The sequence below is a fragment of the Physeter macrocephalus genome, chromosome 6 (assembly GCF_002837175.3).
Source record: "Physeter macrocephalus isolate SW-GA chromosome 6, ASM283717v5, whole genome shotgun sequence".
NCBI classification, from domain to species: domain Eukaryota; kingdom Metazoa; phylum Chordata; class Mammalia; order Artiodactyla; family Physeteridae; genus Physeter; species Physeter macrocephalus.
This window is the reverse complement of record NC_041219.1, coordinates 10,751,987-10,770,633: the sequence shown is the minus strand read 5'-3', so window position 1 is coordinate 10,770,633 and position 18,647 is coordinate 10,751,987. Positions and strand designations below refer to the sequence as shown.

General features: G+C 37.4%; 1 protein-coding gene across 1 annotated transcript in view; it reads right to left on the bottom strand.

Moving 5' to 3' along the window:
* GLIPR1L1 (GLIPR1 like 1) overlaps positions 1–10,376 on the bottom strand; it is a 34,659-nt gene extending 24,283 nt beyond the window's left edge. Inside the window, exon 1 of the mRNA XM_007125809.2 lies at positions 10,200–10,376. Coding sequence (XP_007125871.1) covers positions 10,200–10,376 — 177 coding nt within the window. The remainder of the gene's footprint in view (positions 1–10,199) is intronic.
* Positions 10,377–18,647: the final 8,271 nt, after the last annotated feature.

The window sequence follows — 18,647 nt, the reverse complement described above, 5'->3', positions numbered from 1 at the left end:
CATTGTCATTTGTCTCTAGGTATTTTTTGATTTCCTCTTTGATTTCTTCAGTAATCTCTTGGTTATTTAATAACGTATTGTTTTAACCTCCATGTGTTTGTGTTTTTTATGTTTTTTTCCCTGTAACTGATTTCTAATCTCATAGTGTTGTGGTCAGAAAAGATGCTTGATATGATTTAAATTTTCTTAAATTTACTGAGGCTTAATTTGTGACCCAAGATGTGATGTATCCTGGAGAATGTTCCGTGCTCACTTTACAAGAAAGTGTAATCTGCTGTTTTTGGATGGAATGTCCTACAAATATCAATTAAATCTATCTGGTCTATTGTGTCATTTAAAGCTTGTGTTTCCTTATTAATTTTCTGTTTGGATGATCTGTCCATTGGTGTAAATGAGGTGTTAAAGTCCCCCACTAGTATTGTGTTACTGTCAATTTCCCCTTTTATGGCTGTTAACATTTGCCTTATATATTGATTACTGTCAATTTCCTCTTTTAGAGCTGTTAGCAGTTGCCTTATGTATTGAGGTGCTCCTATATTGGCTGCATATATATTTATAATTGTTATATATTTTTCTTGGATCGATCCCTTGATCATTATGTAGTGTCCTTCCTTGTCTCTAGGCTCTGGATGCGCAGGCTCAGTGGCCATGGGTCACGGGCCCAGCCACTCCGCAGCAAGCGGGATCCTCCTGGACCAGGGCACGAACCCGTGTCCCCTGCATTGGCAGGCGGACTCTCAACCACTGCGCCACCAGGGAAGCCCTGAAGTCGGTCTCTTGTAGACAGCATATATATGGGTCTTGTTTTTGTATCCATTCAGCAAGCCTGTGTCTTTTGGTTGGAGCATTTAATCCATTCACATTTAAGGTAATTATCGATATGTATGTTCCTATTGCCGGGTAGAGTAATCTTGGTTGTAGGTTCTTCCCTTTCATCACTTTAAGTATATCATGCCACTTCCTTCTGGCCTGTAGAGTTTCTGCTGAGAAATCAGCTGTTAATCTTATCGGAATTCCCTTGTATGTTACCTGTCGTTTTCCCCTTGTTGCTTTCAATAATTTTTCTTTGTCTTTAATTTTTGCCAATTTGATTACTATGTGTCTCGGTGTGTTTCTCCTTGGGTTTATCGTCTCCTTCTGGGACCCCTATAATGCGAATGTTATTGCATTTAATGTTGTCCCAGAGGTCTCTTAGGCTCTCTTCATTTCTTTTTCTTTATTCTGTTCCGCAGCAGTGAATTCCACCATTCTGTCTTCCAGGTCACTTATCTGTTCTTTTGCCTCAGTTATTCTGCTATTGATTCCTTCTAGTGCATTTTTCATTTTAGTTATTGTATTGTTCGTCTCTGTTTGTTTGTTCTTTAATTCTTCTAGATCTTTGTTAAACATTTCTTGCATCTTCTCGATCTTTTCCTCCATTCTTATTCCGAGGTCCTGTATCATCTTCACTCTCATTATTCTGAATTCTTTTTCTGGAAGATTGCCTATCTCCATTTCATTTAGTTGTTTTTCTGGGGTTTTATCTTGTACCTTCATCTGGTACATAGCCTTCTGCCTTTTCATCTTGTGTATTTTTCTGTGAATGTGGTTTTTGTTCCATAGGCTGCAGGATTGTAGTTCTTCTTGCTTCTGCTGTCTGCCCTCTGGTGGATGAGGCTATCTAAGTATATATCTTTATATAGATGTTTTAGTGCTTGCTATAGGTATTACATAATATATAAGTGTAACTTATCACAAACTATTGGTGTCAGCATTTTATCATTTTGAATGAAGTGTAGAAATATTACTTCCATTTAGGTCCCTTTGCCACTCACTCCACCAGTTATACAATTGTCTTAAATATTTCTTCTATATCAAGAACCATATATGTTCCATAACCAATATAACATAACCAATATAACGATAACCTATGTTATAATTTTTGCTTTAACTCTCAAACATAATTTAGAAAAAGATAAGGGAATAGTTTGTTATGTTTACTCACAGTTTTACTCTTTGCCTTGTGTTTTCTTCATTCCTGATGTTCCAGGAATCCTTGATTTATCATTATCTTACTATTTTAAGATCTTTCTTTAGCTATTCTTTTAGAGTGGGTCTGATTATGACAAATCGTCTTAGTTTTTCTAAATCTGAGAATGTCTTAATTTCAATCTTCATTCCTAAAGTATATTTTCTCTATGTAGTATTCTTAGTTGACTCATTTTCAAAATTGAAATTAAAGTTGAAAATGTTGTGCCACTTTCTCTGGCATTCTTGGATTTGGTTGAGAAATTTGATGACACTGAAATTGTTGTTCTCCTATAGGTAATGTATTGTTTCTCTCCAGCTACTTTTAAGCTTTTTTTTGTCTTAGGTTCTCTGAAGTTTGATTATGATGTATCTTGGCATGAATTTCTTTGGGCTTATCATATTTGGCCTTTACTCAGAATTGTTTATATCTTTATCCAAATTTTGGAAGTTCTCAGCCACTATTTCTTAGAATATTTTTTCTGACCCTCCCCATCTTTCTCAATTCCTTCTGGGACTCCAATGACATGAATATTAGATATGATATTTTGTTATTGTCTTATAGATCTCTGATGTTCTGTTCTTTTTTTTTTTTCAGTCCATTTTCTCTCTGTTGTTCAGATTTGGTAATTCCTACTGTTCTATTTTCAAGTTCACCGGTCTTTTCCTTTCCCATTTTCATTGCCCATCCAGTGAGTTTTTCATATGGGTTTGTCTATTTTTTAGTTCTAAAGTTTCCATTTGAATCTGTAACTTTCATTACCTAGCTGAGACTTTTTTTTTTTTCATTTCTCTTAAGCATTTTTGTAATAGCTCCTTGAAGCATTTTTATGATTTTTTGGTATCTTTTTAAATTTTAGTTGATTTACATTGTTTCAGGTGTACAGCTAAGTTATATATATGTATGTATATATTCTTTTTATGATGTCTACTTTAAAATCCTTGTCAGATAATCCTAACATCTGTGCCATTTGGGTGTTGACATCTGTTGTCTTTTCTCATTCACATCGAGATTTTCCTGGTTCTTGGTATGTGACTGATATTTTAAATTGTATCCTTGACATTTTGAGTTTTATATTATGAGATTCTAGATCTCAGTCAATTTTCCAGTTTTAGCAGGTCTTCACTGACACTGCTCCAGTGGGGGGGCAGTCCTACTTATCACTGGTTGGTGGGCAGAAGTCCAGGATTCCTACTCACTTTTATTAACCCTGCTGTGGGGAGGGTAATCTTGTTACCACTGGAAGGAGATGGACATCCAGGCTCCCCCTTTGCTTCTTCTGACATCATCTCATGGGGAGAGAAAGGGGTACCTTGTTATGACCAGGTGGGAATGAAAGTCTAAGCTCCCCACTTGACCTCTGCTGACACCTCAGGAGAGGAAGGGGTATCTATTGCTTCAGATGAGGCTGGAAGTCCTGTTTCCCCATATGGCCTCCATTGACACTGTTGGGGGGGTTGTTGTGAGGTGCACTTCATTACTGCTGGGTGGTAGTGAACGTGTATGCTCCATGCTTGGCCTCCTCTGACACCACCCTGGCTGGGAGGGAGAGGGGCACCTCATTACTGCCTGGTGGGGGCTGGAAGTTTCCTCACTCTACTCTGACACATCACTGGTGGAGAGGTGGTGGGAGGGGTGCTTCATAAGTGTCAGGCAAAGACGATGGTCTAAGTCCTCCACTTGGCCTTTGTTGAAAAGGATAAGAGGCTTGTTTTTTCCTCATGTTGTTTGTCCAGAAGAGGATGGTTACTGTAAAAACTCAAACAAACAAAAAACATTTCTGCCTTACTAGGCTGTCCCTTTCTTTATTCTCTGGCAAGAGAGGGCAGGTTTTTCTTGAGGCTTTTGTTTTCATCATCCATTGACATTTCTGGATTTCAGGTTTCTTTAGTACCCAGTCCAGGATTTACAAGAGTCAAAAAAGAAATCCAGGGAACTCACCTTGTGTCATTCCTTGAGTCTTGGAGTCTCTAGCAGATCTGTCTGCTTTCTTTTCTCCAACTTTAAGTCCTCTGATATTTGTTTTATATAGAATATCCAAGGTTTTAAGCTATACTTAATGGGGAGAATAGGGCAAATGGATCTACTCCATCTTGTTGGGAAGGTAATTTTTTAAAGTTTTTTGCTCATTGTATTTCCCATTCCTATCTCCACAACTCTAAAAAAAGGCATTCCCAATAGATAGATAGATTCCCTATAATTCCTTGACTCAAGAATTTTGGCCTGGCAGAAAGCTTGAGCATCTAAAAATAAAAGCTGCTACCAGTATCAGAATCGTAGCCTTGAGAATACAAAAATATCTCAGAGGGAATGGCAGAACATTGGACTCGGAAGGTAGGGTATCTAATATTGTTCTTCCAGCCTTTGTCATGATTTCTGTGGCATAGGACTACCATGGAAGCAGTAGCATGTCCAAACCTGGAAGGACAATGTCACTGGCATCCCAGTGGTCACTAGTTTGGAAGGATAATAATGATTATTGACTTGATTCCTAAAGATACTTCCTTTATCTTTTGGAACAAAGACTTCAGATTGTGTGTGTGTGTGTAACAATGGGGGAAGATAAGTCCAAAAATGTTAAAGATCGCATTTTTAACTCCCTTGTCAATGTGAGGACTAAAAATTACACTGAAGTTGATATAATGAAAATAAACAGATGCCATTATGTTTCCATTTTAGGATTGTAGATTTAAATTAATGCTATTAATCTCATTGGTTAATTTCCTATATTCTTTTTTTTGTCATTTTAATCACTAATTTTCTTTCAAAATGCAAAAATTGTCGTATCAAAAATTTTGTTTTCAGTATCCAAGAGAGACTTCAGTAGTTTTCAGAGGATGGTACATAATTTACTCTTCTGAAAAATGAATAGACTGAGTGATGAGTTCTGATATACCAACCTCCACCAAAAATTATATGAACTTGAAACAGGTAAAATACCACAAAGACAGAGCCTCCATTTTTTTCTCACAGATACAATTCAGAACCAAACCAAGAAATCAACAACAGCAAAGAAATGTTTTCAAGCCAGTTCTTTTCACCTAATATATTCCTAGCTATAGTTTTTATGCAATTCATTTCTTTTCTAAGATATCTCAGCATATCTATAGCCTCTAGAAAACTTTACCTCCCATTAAGCCATTGAGAATCCTAGTCTTTTGCCTGGATCATTGGGAGATTTCTCTGCTTTAAAAAGGAAAAATGATTAGCTTTAATCTGGTATATATTTTAAAAGAAAAAATATAAATTAAAGTACAGTTCTACCATGAAATAGCTTGTACCAAGTCATCCTCTATCCAAAGTATGATACAAAAGAAAACCATTCTGTCATTCTAATTAAGATCTAGAATTATTACTATCCAAATGGTAAAGACTATGGTCTTAAAAAAGTAAGAATTAATATCTGATGGCTAAGGAATTACATTTATTCAAAACATGTATTTCAAGCCAGTTCAAACATACATAACATGTACAAATTATAATTTCCTAGATGTATTATAACTAAAAACATATATTTGCATTTTAAAATTCCCAAGGAGTCTATAATTATAGCTCATTTGTTTTGACTGAACAATGTAATTAAAAATTTTTCTAGAAAAATAATTTAATGACCTCTCAGATCTGGCAATGCTTTCACTTAAAACTTAATTGCTATTAAGTCTCTGGCCCTAAGGGAAAATTTTTATTAAGCAGTATTCTGCCTTAACTTGTAAATGGAAGAATTTGACTTCTTATAGACATGAATCTCTTTAAAAAGCCTAATCACTTGTCTTATGCCTAGTAACTAATAATTCAAGTACAATCTAGAAGCTCTTGTAATCACAAACACTCATACTATGAATCACATCTATATAACAAGTTTCTCTACACAAGGAAGAAGAAGAAAGCCTACCAAGAAATTCTTCAAAATAGAAACTAACACAAAGATATTTATAATAGTTTCATCTGATGGAGAGTTCCCACACTACTTTTTAAGGATATGCTCAGATAATCATGATGCTTCTGCTTATGCTGTGGCAAGAAACATTATATTGTGCATAGGGTTGAGAGCAGGAGGATGTTGGGATGTATCGTATGCTACTGAAGAATTTATTCTATACACAGAGAGGATAAAAAAAATGTTCAGCAATAAAAATATATAGCATAGTAGTCACTATTCAAAATTCCTGAAAGGAATTACTAAATAATGCAAATGACAAAAATAATACTTTAAAATGGATTTATTGAGGTATAATTGATATAGAAAAAACTGTACATATTAGATGTGTACAGTTTGATGAGTTTGGACATATGCAAACACTTATGATACCATCACCACCTCAAGGTAACAGACATAATCAACACTTCCCAGTATTTACTTGTATCCCTTTGTGTTTTTTTAAAAAATAAATTTATTTATTTTATTTTTGGCTGCTTTGGGTCTTCATTGCTGCACGCGGGCTTTCTCTAGTTGCAGTGAGCGGAGGCTACTCTTTGTTACGGTGCACGGGCTTCTCATTGCGGTGGCTTCTCTTTTTGCAGAGCACGGCTCTAGGCACGTGGGCTTCAGTAGTTGTGGCTCGCAGGCTCTGGAGCCCAGGCTCAGTAGTTGTGGCACACTGGCTTAGTTGCTCCGTGGCATGGGGATCTTCCCGGACCAGGGCTCGAACCCACGTCCCCTGCATTGGCAGGAGGACTCTCAACCACTGTGCCACCAGGGAAGTCTCTCCCTTTGTGTTTTGTTTGTTTTTATGGTAAAAACACTTAACAAATGAGATCTACCTTCTTCACAAATTTTGAAGTGCACCATACCTTATTGTTAACAATAGGCACCATGCTATTTGGCAGATCTCTAGAACTTATTCATCTAATGTAACTGAAACTTTGTACCCTTTGAATAACAATTCCCCAATTTTTCCACCTCCAAGACCCTGGCAACGACTACTGTATTCTCTGCTTCTATGAGTTTGACTATTTTAGATACCTCCAATAACTGGAATCATACAGTATTTGTCCTTCTGTGACTGGTTTATTTCACTTAGCATAATGTCCTTCAGATTCTTCCATGTTGCCACAAATGGCAGGATTTCCTTCTTTTTTAAGGCTGAATAATATTCCATTGTAATTTATATACAACATTTTTTTATCCAGTCATCTTTTGATGGACCCTTGGGTTGTTCCTATATCTTGGCTAATGCACATAGTGCTGCAATGAACATGGAAGTGCAGATATCTCTTCAAGATCAAGAGTTTTCAATTTTTTTGGGATAGATACCGAGCAGTGGGATTTCTGGATCATATCATAGTTCTATTTTTTAATTTCTTGAGGAAACTCCATACTTTTTTCCATAGCTGCAGCACAATTTTACATTCCCACTAACAGTGTACCATGGTTCCAATTTCTCCACAACCTCACCAAAACTTATCTTAAAATTTATTTGTGTTATAATTAGTTACCCCCAGCATAACAAACATTTGCAGTTAAGAAGAATAACAATCAGAATGAGTCATTCATTTAATAAAAAATGGGGATGAAAAGAAAGCAAAAGGATGCTAAACCTCTTACATTAGAATAGCAAGAGGATCCGAAGATACCCTCTTATTCTTCACATTGGTAAAGCAATTATCCAATGAATGACCTTGGGAGCTCTTGTTATACTGCCTGTCACTGAGCTAGCTGAGTTTGGGGGCACTCCTTTGCCCTAGCCAGAGAGGCCGAATCCTAACTCATTTTCTCTACAACCTGTGTTAAGTATGAAATTAAACTTTGTTTCATTAAGCCACTGAGATTTCAGGGTTTATTTCATACCAGAGCTCAGCCTAGCCTCTTGTAAAACTTATTGCTGGAAGTGCAGTGCAGCCATAATAAAAATCCAAGCTCATACCACTTGAGACCTAGGTAGGAAGGATCCTTGCTCTGGGTCCAGACTATATAGGACATCACATATTACACACACACACACACACACACACACACACTTTATTTTAAAATGAGGAGAAAGAGTCTCCTCATTATAACCTTATCACAGGTTCAATGTGACCCGCAACACTGAATATCTGCATCTTTCGCCACATGTTTTTAAAGCAAAAGGCGTCTGTATATGAATGGTAAAAAGACTTGTGAATATTGTTGCTGATGACACTGGAGACAGACACTGCTCAGAGTCCAAGAAAGATTTGGACCATTGAAGCTCTTAGGTTAAGAGAAAAGCTCAACTTGTCAAATCTTTCATTTCAGCATGAAAGCAGTAGATTCATGCATAATATAATATTGTTGAGAAGTACTGCTGAAGATCTGTTTCCTCACTTCTCTCTTCATATTCCCATTTCAGGGATAAGGAGACATTTTGCAATGGTAACAAGTTTCTGTTACTGTTAAGTAGGGATAAATGTGGTTTTTTATGTCACCTAAGTGAAGTATGACATCAGTTCTTCACATTGGCCAGTAGATGGATATAAGCACTAGAATAGTAAATAATCTTATCCTTATAAAAATATTTAAGAAGACAATTAAATTTTCCAAAAACTTAAAAAATATTTAAAATACTAAAATTGATGACCATTCATTATAACTTTAACCCTAACCTTGTAGTTACAGTTATAACTATAAAATTATAGCTATAATTTTAATGGACAGTTTTGATTATTTTAGAAGAAATGGAAATTTAGTTAATAACATCAGTGAAAATGAGCAAAATTATCCTGACCAAATCCAAATCTGAGCAGATTAGATGAAATCCCTGAAACCACATATACTTTACTAAATAAAAATTTAACTACTGAGCCAACAATGAGACTATATGTGGGCTTCCATTGTTGTACTTCTTCTAGCCCACAAATGTTAGTGGCAAGCTTGCCTTAGCTATATGGTAGAGTTTACCAGTTAGTTGGCGAGCAGTGAGGAAACTTATGTCAGAGGAATGATGGCAATCCATGTGATTCAGAGTCAAAATATCTGAAAAAATGTGATCTATTACTCAGGAGGCAGATCATGAGTCCATTGAACTTGAAGCTCTAAGCAGAGGTGGGAAAACAGATAATTAATAGTATTTGTAGGTTGTAGTGTGGGTGCAAGAAGATATTATAAAAGTATTTAAAACACCGGCCAGTTTGGAAGCAGAAAGAGAATCAAGAAATGTGGGACTTTTGAGAAATGGAAAAGGAGCTGCTTCTATATAAAAGGCTTTGAGAGACGAATGTTGTAAAACTTTCATGTGATTAAAAGCCTCAGGGCAAAGAGAAGAAGTATGTGATTCCAAGGAAATCCTGCTAATTGATTAAAAATTGCCTCAGCAAATGGAACAGGTTAAGACTGTACCCATTTCCCCAAAATTCATGTTTCAAGGTAACTGGCATTAAGATGAAAAAGAAAAGCACCAGGGTGAGAAAACAAAGAAATAAAGATTTGAAAATTTCTCCAAACTATACTTTAAGCATGGGTAGTGGTACTTGGAACTGACTGGAGGCATATAGCTGAAAGACCTTCGGAGTTTGGAGAGAGGTGTATTCCCAAAGATACTGTAAACCTGTTACGAAAAAGCAATGAATGCAAGATATTTTAATGACTCTTAGACCTTAAACTTCTGTGGGCAGAAAGCAGTCTGAGAAGGCTGTGTAGCCCTCAAAGATGGCATATTTCCCAAGGCCCACTCAGACTGGTCCAAGGAGAATGAGGGATAAGGAAGAACATTTTTAAGGGAGAAGATAGGGATCACAGAAAACAATGGACAAGGTAACACCTATCACCTCTAATCAAATAACTTTTCTGACTCCCATTATAGCAGGTCTTCATAATATCTACCCTAAAGATTTCAGAATTGCTCTGAACCAATGATTGCTGTGTAGCTCCCATTCTTCCACTTTCTGATTAGAAGTGTTTGTTATAGTTGTCTTGTTTATGTGTTACCATTGCATATTGTTTATGTGCAGGACAGATAGTCACTAGGCCAATAGTATCCACAACGATTGCTACCCCCTGGCCCCAGCAAACCTGCGTAAAAGGGAGCTAAGTCTAGGCAAGGAACAGCTCCAAGTTTTCCTTTCTCATCCACTCTTACCACTACCTTCGAGGAGATAGTCCAGCCAAGGTGTGATTTTTAGCTGCATGCAAAAGGTCCAGACTGAATTCATACAAATGAGTCCATGAAACTTATCGCCCAGATACCTTAGGATGAACCAGAGAAGTAAGATCCTAGCCCGGGTTTTTCCTCACCATGTGTTTCATGCTGGCTGCGGTGGGCTGGACTCTGCCACGTGCTTCGTTGTGAGCTTTCACGGCCTCGTCTATAAACGTCTGATTTGTGATGGAGGGGACTTTGGGAGGCGATTTACTGGCTACCAGACAAAGACCTAAGGTCCATAAGCAACTCAGTTTCTTCCCTAGAATCATGGTGGGACGCAGAGTACGCCGTGACTGCACGGACCGGTAATGGCTCAGCCTGGTTTTCCCGGCTCCCGGGGACCACGCTCTTTCGCTGGCTCCAGTTTCCTGCATGGCCTCGAGGCCAGCGCGGGGATGCGCAGAATACTGGGCTCCAAGCAGGGAGGCTGGGCAGGCTGCAGGATTGGCCCGCCACAAAGCCCTGGGCTGAGGGATAAAGCCCTGAGTCTCTTTGTGGTGCAGTTTTAACCATCCATGGTGCTTTCTGTGGATCCAATCTGGAACCACTGCAGCTGCACCTGGATTGTAATCCAAATTGCAACATGCAGGCAGCACATGTGTATAAAAGGACAACACGTGTAGGATGCTGACAATGGACCGAGCCTGGGCAAAGCCCTATAGAGTAGTTTCATAGACTCAGCTTCCGTGTATAGCTTTAAAAAAATTCATTGTTTTAAATATACCGCAGCATCATATTGTGCATTTCCTCAGAGACTGGGAATAAAGCAAGAATAGGCATTTTGTATACTCGATGACACAGAGATCCTTAATTATTACCTTGTCAAACATTTAATTATTTAATAATTTGCTTCTGTGGTCTCAGCTGAAGAGACAGACTGCCTAGAAAGGTAAACACAGACATGTGGAAAAGTGGGCAAAATCTTTCCTTCTTGATACTTAAATTTGGAACAGACCTACTGTTTGGTGACTAGTAAACTTCAGTTAAAGGACTGCTTTAGTTGGGATGCTAAAGACTAGGACAGAGTACATTTGATTGCTTATTTTACCTACATTGCAATATGAATCAACTTCATTTGGCTTAAAGTTTTAAATCCATTATATGTAATATTGTTATTCAATAAAAAACAGCATTTCTTCCCTGTGACATTAAATAACATTTTTTCAGTATTTCTGTGTTTCAGATAAATGTCTTTGATTATTTGAGGTTGTTTACAATGCCATTTAATTCAAATGAACATATATATTTACGTTTACTGATATTCTAGACAATTCTAGTAGTCAGTTAACCTTGCCTCTAAAAGAAAAAAAAATGATACAACTAGTCTTTTTTTAATAGAAAGCAGAAAATTAAATTAAAAAATGGTGAAAAATAAAAGGATCCTATTGGAAATTCTATGGAGCAATAGAGAAAATACTTCTGGTCTACTATATGCCAACGGAGAATTGCAATATATGTGAGTTTAGCATTATTTACATAGTCTAAACTGAGCTTCTGATATCCACACCCCAATCCTGATCCTCCCATAATCTTCCCTAATTCAGTTAATGGCAGCTCCATTTTGCTGACTGCTCAGGCCCCAAACTTTGGAGGCATCTGGCCCCTTAGTAAATTCTGTTGGCTTTGTCTTTATGTTTTTAGACTTTGACCACTGATCACCATTTGAAATGGCACCTCCTTGATTTCATGGATAATTACAATGACTTCCTAGTGGATATTCCTACTCCTACTCTTAATCCCCTGTAGTCTTTTCCTAAGAGAGCAGTCAGAGTGATTTTATATAGTCTTTAGTATACTTAAATATTTTGAGTGTCTACTATGTACCAGGCATTCTTCTTGGTGCTTGAGACTACAACCATAAAAAATAAAACAAAGCAATCTGCCTTCCTGGAATTCTAGTGAAGGGAGACAGACAATAAATGATAAGCATGATAAATAAATTCTACAGTACGATAAAATGGTGATTATGTCTATGGAAAAAATAAATTAGGCTAAGGAGTTTGGGAACACTGGGGTGAGGGTGGGGGTGATGGAGGCAGGTTGTGATTTCAAACGGGGTGATCAGTGTGGATGTCTTTGAGAAGGTGCCTTTTGAGAAAATGCTTGAAGGGCATGCAAGACAGAAGCATGTGGATACTGGAGGAAGAGTGTTCAAGGAAGAACTTTTAATAAAGGTGGAACTTGTAAAGCAACTATACTCCAATAAAAATTAATTTAAAAAAAACCTCAGAAACAAAGCAAAAAAAAATAAAGGTGGAACTATAATATAGGCAATAATCATGTGGAATATGGGAGAGCTTAGTGATTACAATTGAACTAGTCTAAGGTATTTGTATTACTGGGAGAAGAGGAGAGATAATGAGCAACTTTTGACTTCGTTAAGTAATGCACGCGTTAAATATTTAAGAATGACTATTAAAAGAAAGAAGAATACCCAACCAGTAGAGCGAAAACGACAGATGAAGAATAATCATTCCAAGAGAAGTCAAGAAATCAGAAAGAATTTGTACTTTTTTCCTTTCTTCATGTATGTATTTAAGGTTATTCATGTTCTTTCAATTACAACTTAGCTGCAACTCATAAGGTTTAAGAGTGTATTGCTTTTATTGCTATTTAATTATAAATATTTCATAATTTCCATTATGACTTATTCCTTGATTCCTTAAATTCCTTAGATTTCTCCAGATGGGTTTTTAAGACATTTTTTTGGTTATTGATTATATTTCATTACATTTGTGGTCAAAGAATATGAACTATGTCATATAAAACCTTTGCTATTGGAACACAGATGAAGAGATAGATAAAGAGGAAAAAGAGTCAAGAAGTATCCACATGTACATCCCAGAACTTGTGTATAATAGAGATGGCATTTCTGATGAGTTAGGTGATAAGGACTTTTAAAAAATATTCTTACATAATTCCTTATCCCTATGGAAAAATGTAAGATTTACTCTCTTTCTTACACAAAAATAAATTCCATTAAGACTTAAATGTGAAAAAAAATCTCTACAGGAAAATAAGAGAGTATTTCTGAGTATTTCTGGGACCTCATACCATTGCCTCTATGTATACTTATCTTCACATTCAAATATTTAAATACTATTCTCAACACAGCATCCAGAGTGATTCTGTTAAATGTGAGTCAGATCATGTCACTCCACTGCTCAAAACCTTCCAACTGATGGCTTCCTATGGCATCCAAAGCAAAAATCCCAAGTCCTCACACTAAACTTCAAGGCCCTAAACAATGCAGCCCCTCTCTGATCTCATCTCCTACTTCTCTCCCCTTCCTTTTCTCTCTTTCAGACACTTTGGCTCCTTTGTCATTCCTGGAAAAAGCTAAGATGCTCCTGTCCCAGGGCATTTGCTCTTGTTTCATTTGTCTAAATTCTTTTCCCCAGAAAGTTACATGGCTCTATTAAATATTTGCTCAATTTACATCTTTTCAAAATACTCGAGAGTGATATTTTATATTACCCATCCTAAACCTATCACTTCCTATTGGCCTTTTTCTGTTTTATATTTCTTCATAACACTTATCCTCACATTTTGTGAAATACATTTGTTCTCTGCATCTGTGTCTTTATTTCTGCCCTGCAAACCGGCTCATCTGTACCGTTTTTCTAGATTCCACATATATGCATTAATATACGATATTTTTTTCTCTTTCTGAGTTACTTCACTCTGTATGTGATATATTTATCTATATTGTTATCATGTTCCCCCTCAATTGAATAGGCAGGGGTTGCATATTATTATTATTTTCTACTACTGTATCCCCAGCATCTCAACAGAGGAGTTCAATATTTGCTGAGAAAATTAATAGACAAACCCTTTAAGACTCCAATTAAATGTTAGTTCCTTTTATGAAGTCCTCCAATTAGAAGGAATCTATCATTAAAACACTTTAGCTTCCTATATCTTATTACAATACTTTATTTCTCTTTTCCCCTCTGTATTAGTCAGGGTTGTCCAGAGAAACATAACCAATAGAACATATATCCCCAACCTCTCTTTATACACACACACACACACACACACACACACACACACACATAGATTTTAAAGAATTGGCTTACACAATTACGGGGGCTGGCAAGCCTCAAATCTGTAGGGCAAGCTGACAGGCTGAAGATTCAGTTAAGAGTTGATTTTGCAGTCTTCAGTCTGCAGGCTAGAAACTCAGGCTGAATTTCTATATTGGACTGAATCTCTATTTTGCCTCTACATCCAGTCTTCTTTGGGAAACTTCAGCCTTTGCTTCTAAGGCCTTCAACTGGTTGAATGAGGCCCACCCACACCATGAACAGTAATCTGCTGTACTCAAAGTCTATTGATTTGTGTTAATCACATCTAAAAACTATCCTCATGAAACATGTATACTGGTGTTTGACCGAACAGCTGGTCAGCACTGTCTAGCCAAGTTGACACATAAAATTAACCATCATACCCTTTTATTCCTCCCAACACTTCATGTACCTATCTTATTACTTTATTCTTCTTTTCCTCTCATATACTGCATTCAAGCAATTTACAAATCCTGTTGGCTCTACTTTTAAAATAATCCAAACACTTCTTCCCATGCTGTGGACAGCCAACACCTTGGTTAGAACCCCCATCATCTCTTACTGGAACAAAGGCAGTAGCATCCTTCTTCTCAGTTTTTCTATATCCATTCTTGCTTCATTACAATTTATTTGCAATAGAAAAGCTAGATTATTCCTTTTAAAACATAAGTGCCCCTCTTTGCAAAACCCTCTAATGACTTCCTGTCACACTTATAAAATTGAAAGTCTAGATGTGGCTCACAAGGCACTGCTTAATCTGACCATGGCTAATCTCTGGCCCATATCCTACATTCTCCCCTGGCTCACTCTGCTTCAGCCACATCCATCAGCTTGACAAGGATGCCCTCTCCTCAGGCCTTTTGCATTTGCTGTTCCCTTTGCCTGTGGATTCCCCTCAATGAAACCATACCTGATCATACAACATCTCCTACTGTCAGTGTCTATCCCATTAACCTCTTATATTTTTCTTCATTGTATGAATTGCTACCTGACATTATTTATTTATTTAATGTTTGTCACCTCTATCAGATTGTAACCTTCCATAAAAGAGTGGCTTTGTTTGCTTCACTGCTATATTTATAGCACCTAGAGCAGGTACTGAACCCTTATACCCTCAGTAAATATTGTTGAATGAATTAATGAAGACACGATCACTCTTTTACTTTCTAAAAATGTTGTATACAATTGTAAGCTTCTTTAGAAACCATATCTTATTTGTCATAGACATACTAGGGGCTCACTAAATATTTTAGACTCAGTAATTAATTTAGAAGGCAATACTGGATAGGCATATATTCTTTACTTTTTCTAACACTGGATATATTTGCAAATAGTAGGTGTTCAATGGAGGCTTTTTGAGCTTCAAATACAATTTACTTTGGATCTGCAAATAGTCGAGGTTAACATATGGCTATTTAGTTTTATTTTGTGTATAGAAAAATTAATTGGCAGTAATAACAAAAGAGCTTTTGTAATGAATTGTTTTGAAAATTGGCAAAAAGTACAATTTATATGATCAACACATCATCCAAGATTACTGCTTCTATACTAGATGTTTTCTGTATTCAGAAATGCTGAAGCAATTTAGGTGTACTAAACCTAAGTGCCAGGAGCAGGGAAGGATATATCTTAATGTTATTTTCTTGACTATCTATTTGTGGAATGGGCAGAATTAGTCAGGCACTAGAAGTTTTTAAGGTCTTTGATTACTTTTTAAAAGTTTTTATTTTCATTTTTTTTCAGTTTATTTTTGCTTTTCTCTCTGTATGGGGGTAATAGGTGGATGAAATTTTATAGAGTATAGGGAAGAAGTAGGAGTGATTACCTTATACCCATTAACTTCACTCATTTTATGCTTTAAAAATGCATTTGTATTCTCACTCCAAAACTGGTTCCAATTTGCAAATTTAGATACACTTTAAAAAAATTTAATTTAATTAATTTATTTTTTATACAGCAGGTTCTTATTAGTTATCTATTTTATACATATTAGTGTATACATGTCAATCCCAATCTCCCAATTCATCACAGCACGTTATCTATCTTATACATGTTAGTGTATACATGTCAATCCCAATCTCCCAATTCATCACAGCACCACCACCACACCCCCACCCCCACCGCTTTCCCCCCTTGGTGTCTATACGTTTGTTCTCTGCATCTGTGTCTTTATTTCTGCCCTGCAAACCGGCTCATTTGTACCATTTTTCTAGATTCCACATATATGCATTAATATACGATATTTTTTTTTCTCTTTCTGAGTTACTTCACTCTGTATGACAGTCTCTAGGTCCATCCACGTCTCTACAAATGACCCGATTTTGTTCCTTTTTATGGCTAATATTCCATTGTGTGCATATGTACCACATCTTCTTTATCCATTCTTCTGTCGATGGGCATTCAGGTTGCTTCCATGACCTGGCTATTGTAAATAGTGCTGCAATGAACATTGGGGTGCATGTGTCTTTTTGAATTATGGTTTTCTCTGGGTATAGGCCCAATAGTGGGATTGCTGGGTCATATGGTAATTCTATTTTTAGTTTTTTAAGGAACCTCCATACTGTTCTCCATAGTGGCTGTATCAATTTACATTCCCACCGACAGTGCAAGAGGGTTCCCTTTCCTTCACACCCTCTCCAGCATTTGTTGTTTGTAGATTTTCTGATGATGCCCAGTCTAACTGGTATTACGTGATACCTCATTGTAGTTTTGATTTGCATTTCTCTAATAATTAGTGATGTTGAGCAGCTTTTCATGTGCTTCTTGGCCATCTGTATGTCTTCTTTGGAGAGATGTCTATTTAGGTCTTCTGCCCATTTTTTGATTGGATTGTTTGTTTTTTGATATTGAGCTACATGAGCTGTTTATATATTTTGATACACACATTTTGAGGGAAGTTAATTTTGAAAACAACAGCAGATTAGAAAAACAACTTGATTTTGTGGGAAGAGAACTGGATTAGGCTTCAAAAGATCTTAGTTCTAATTTGGGTATCTGACACTTGGATGAGTAATTCAGGAAAGTTACAGCATATTAGAGTAGAATGGAACCTTAGAAATATCTCAAACCAGACCTTTCCTTTTACTGATGAAGAGTTGATGCCTGAAGACATTGTGTGCAGAGCAAAGTAGAAAAGGAAGCTTTCCTGATTCCCAGGCTTTTTCCCTTTCCATTCTATCAGTATTTTAATTTGTAATTATATATATAATTATATATGTGATCATTTATGTATATGTGTAAATGTGCACATATTTAAAGTAATATATTTCTCTTCCTCCCTTTGTCTCTCTCTCTCTCTATATATATACTGCAGTCTTGTCTTTTTAAATAATTGCAAGCTCCTGGAGAGCGGATGTCACAGCATACGCCTTAATTTCTTTGCTTCTCAAAACATCAACCTGGGACCTGAACACCCGGTAATGTGCCCTATAAAATATGTTAAATAGAATTCACTTAAATGAAGAATTGCACAACTGCCGTGGATCCGGGCCGGGCTTTGTCTCTCTCCCTGCGCAGGACAAGCACAGATGAGTGAATCCGCTACAGATCCGCGCCGAGGTTTAGAGGCGCTGTGGAGCTGGTAGCCTAGAAGGCTCGGGAGGCCCTGACTTATTCTGAGTTCATGCCTCGGGCTTTTCCGCGAGTACCGCTGGGGCGGCGGGAGCTCCTGCGGCGAAGGCCCGGCTGCAGAAGGAATGGCAGCTGGGGGCCGGGAGGTGGGGCGAAAGGAGCAGGGGATTAGCCTACGACCTTTTTTTCCCTGGCAGTGAGAGAGGGCTCGGAGGGCTCGGAGGCCCAGCGTGGAGACACCTGTTGCCCGGCAACCTGCAGACGCGGGCCTGGGCTGGCCAGAGCCTTTGCTGGAAACTGTCTCCTTCCTGCTCGTCCTGTCTGAAGCCATCTCAAGGGAGTTCTCTCGGTGGAATTGCTTCAGTTTATACCTTTTCCAGCCCTCTCATTTTGGACTTAGTCTTTACTCGGACTGTTGGGTCAATTCAGGTTGGTTGCCGCTTGTGTCCCACCCGAGTCCATGAATCCCAGGTAGGAAGAGGATGCTGGTACATTGCAGGTGCGCTTAAGTATAATCTCAACTTTCGGGGGAGTGAATTGCGGGCAATTACTCTGATTTTTTTGAATGACCCCAGGTTCCATTCAGATACTTGGGTCTGTTATCACCTGGGCTCCAAGGTAGACTTGGTCCTTACCTGCGTGGAGCTTAAATACTAACAATTTATTTCACATCTCTTTCCTCTCTCCTTGATTATGGGCTGAATTTGATCAATTTATTCTTCGCTTTCCACTATGTTCTGATTTTGTATAAGCGACGCCATAGCCACTAATACCACTAACCAAAAGAGAAGTGATGATAATTGGAGTTGGAAATAATCATCTTTAAAAATGAGAGAAGTGGGAGGTGGGTTCAATTCTTTTTGGTAGCACAAACGCTAACATGGGAGACGTGGATCTGTTAGT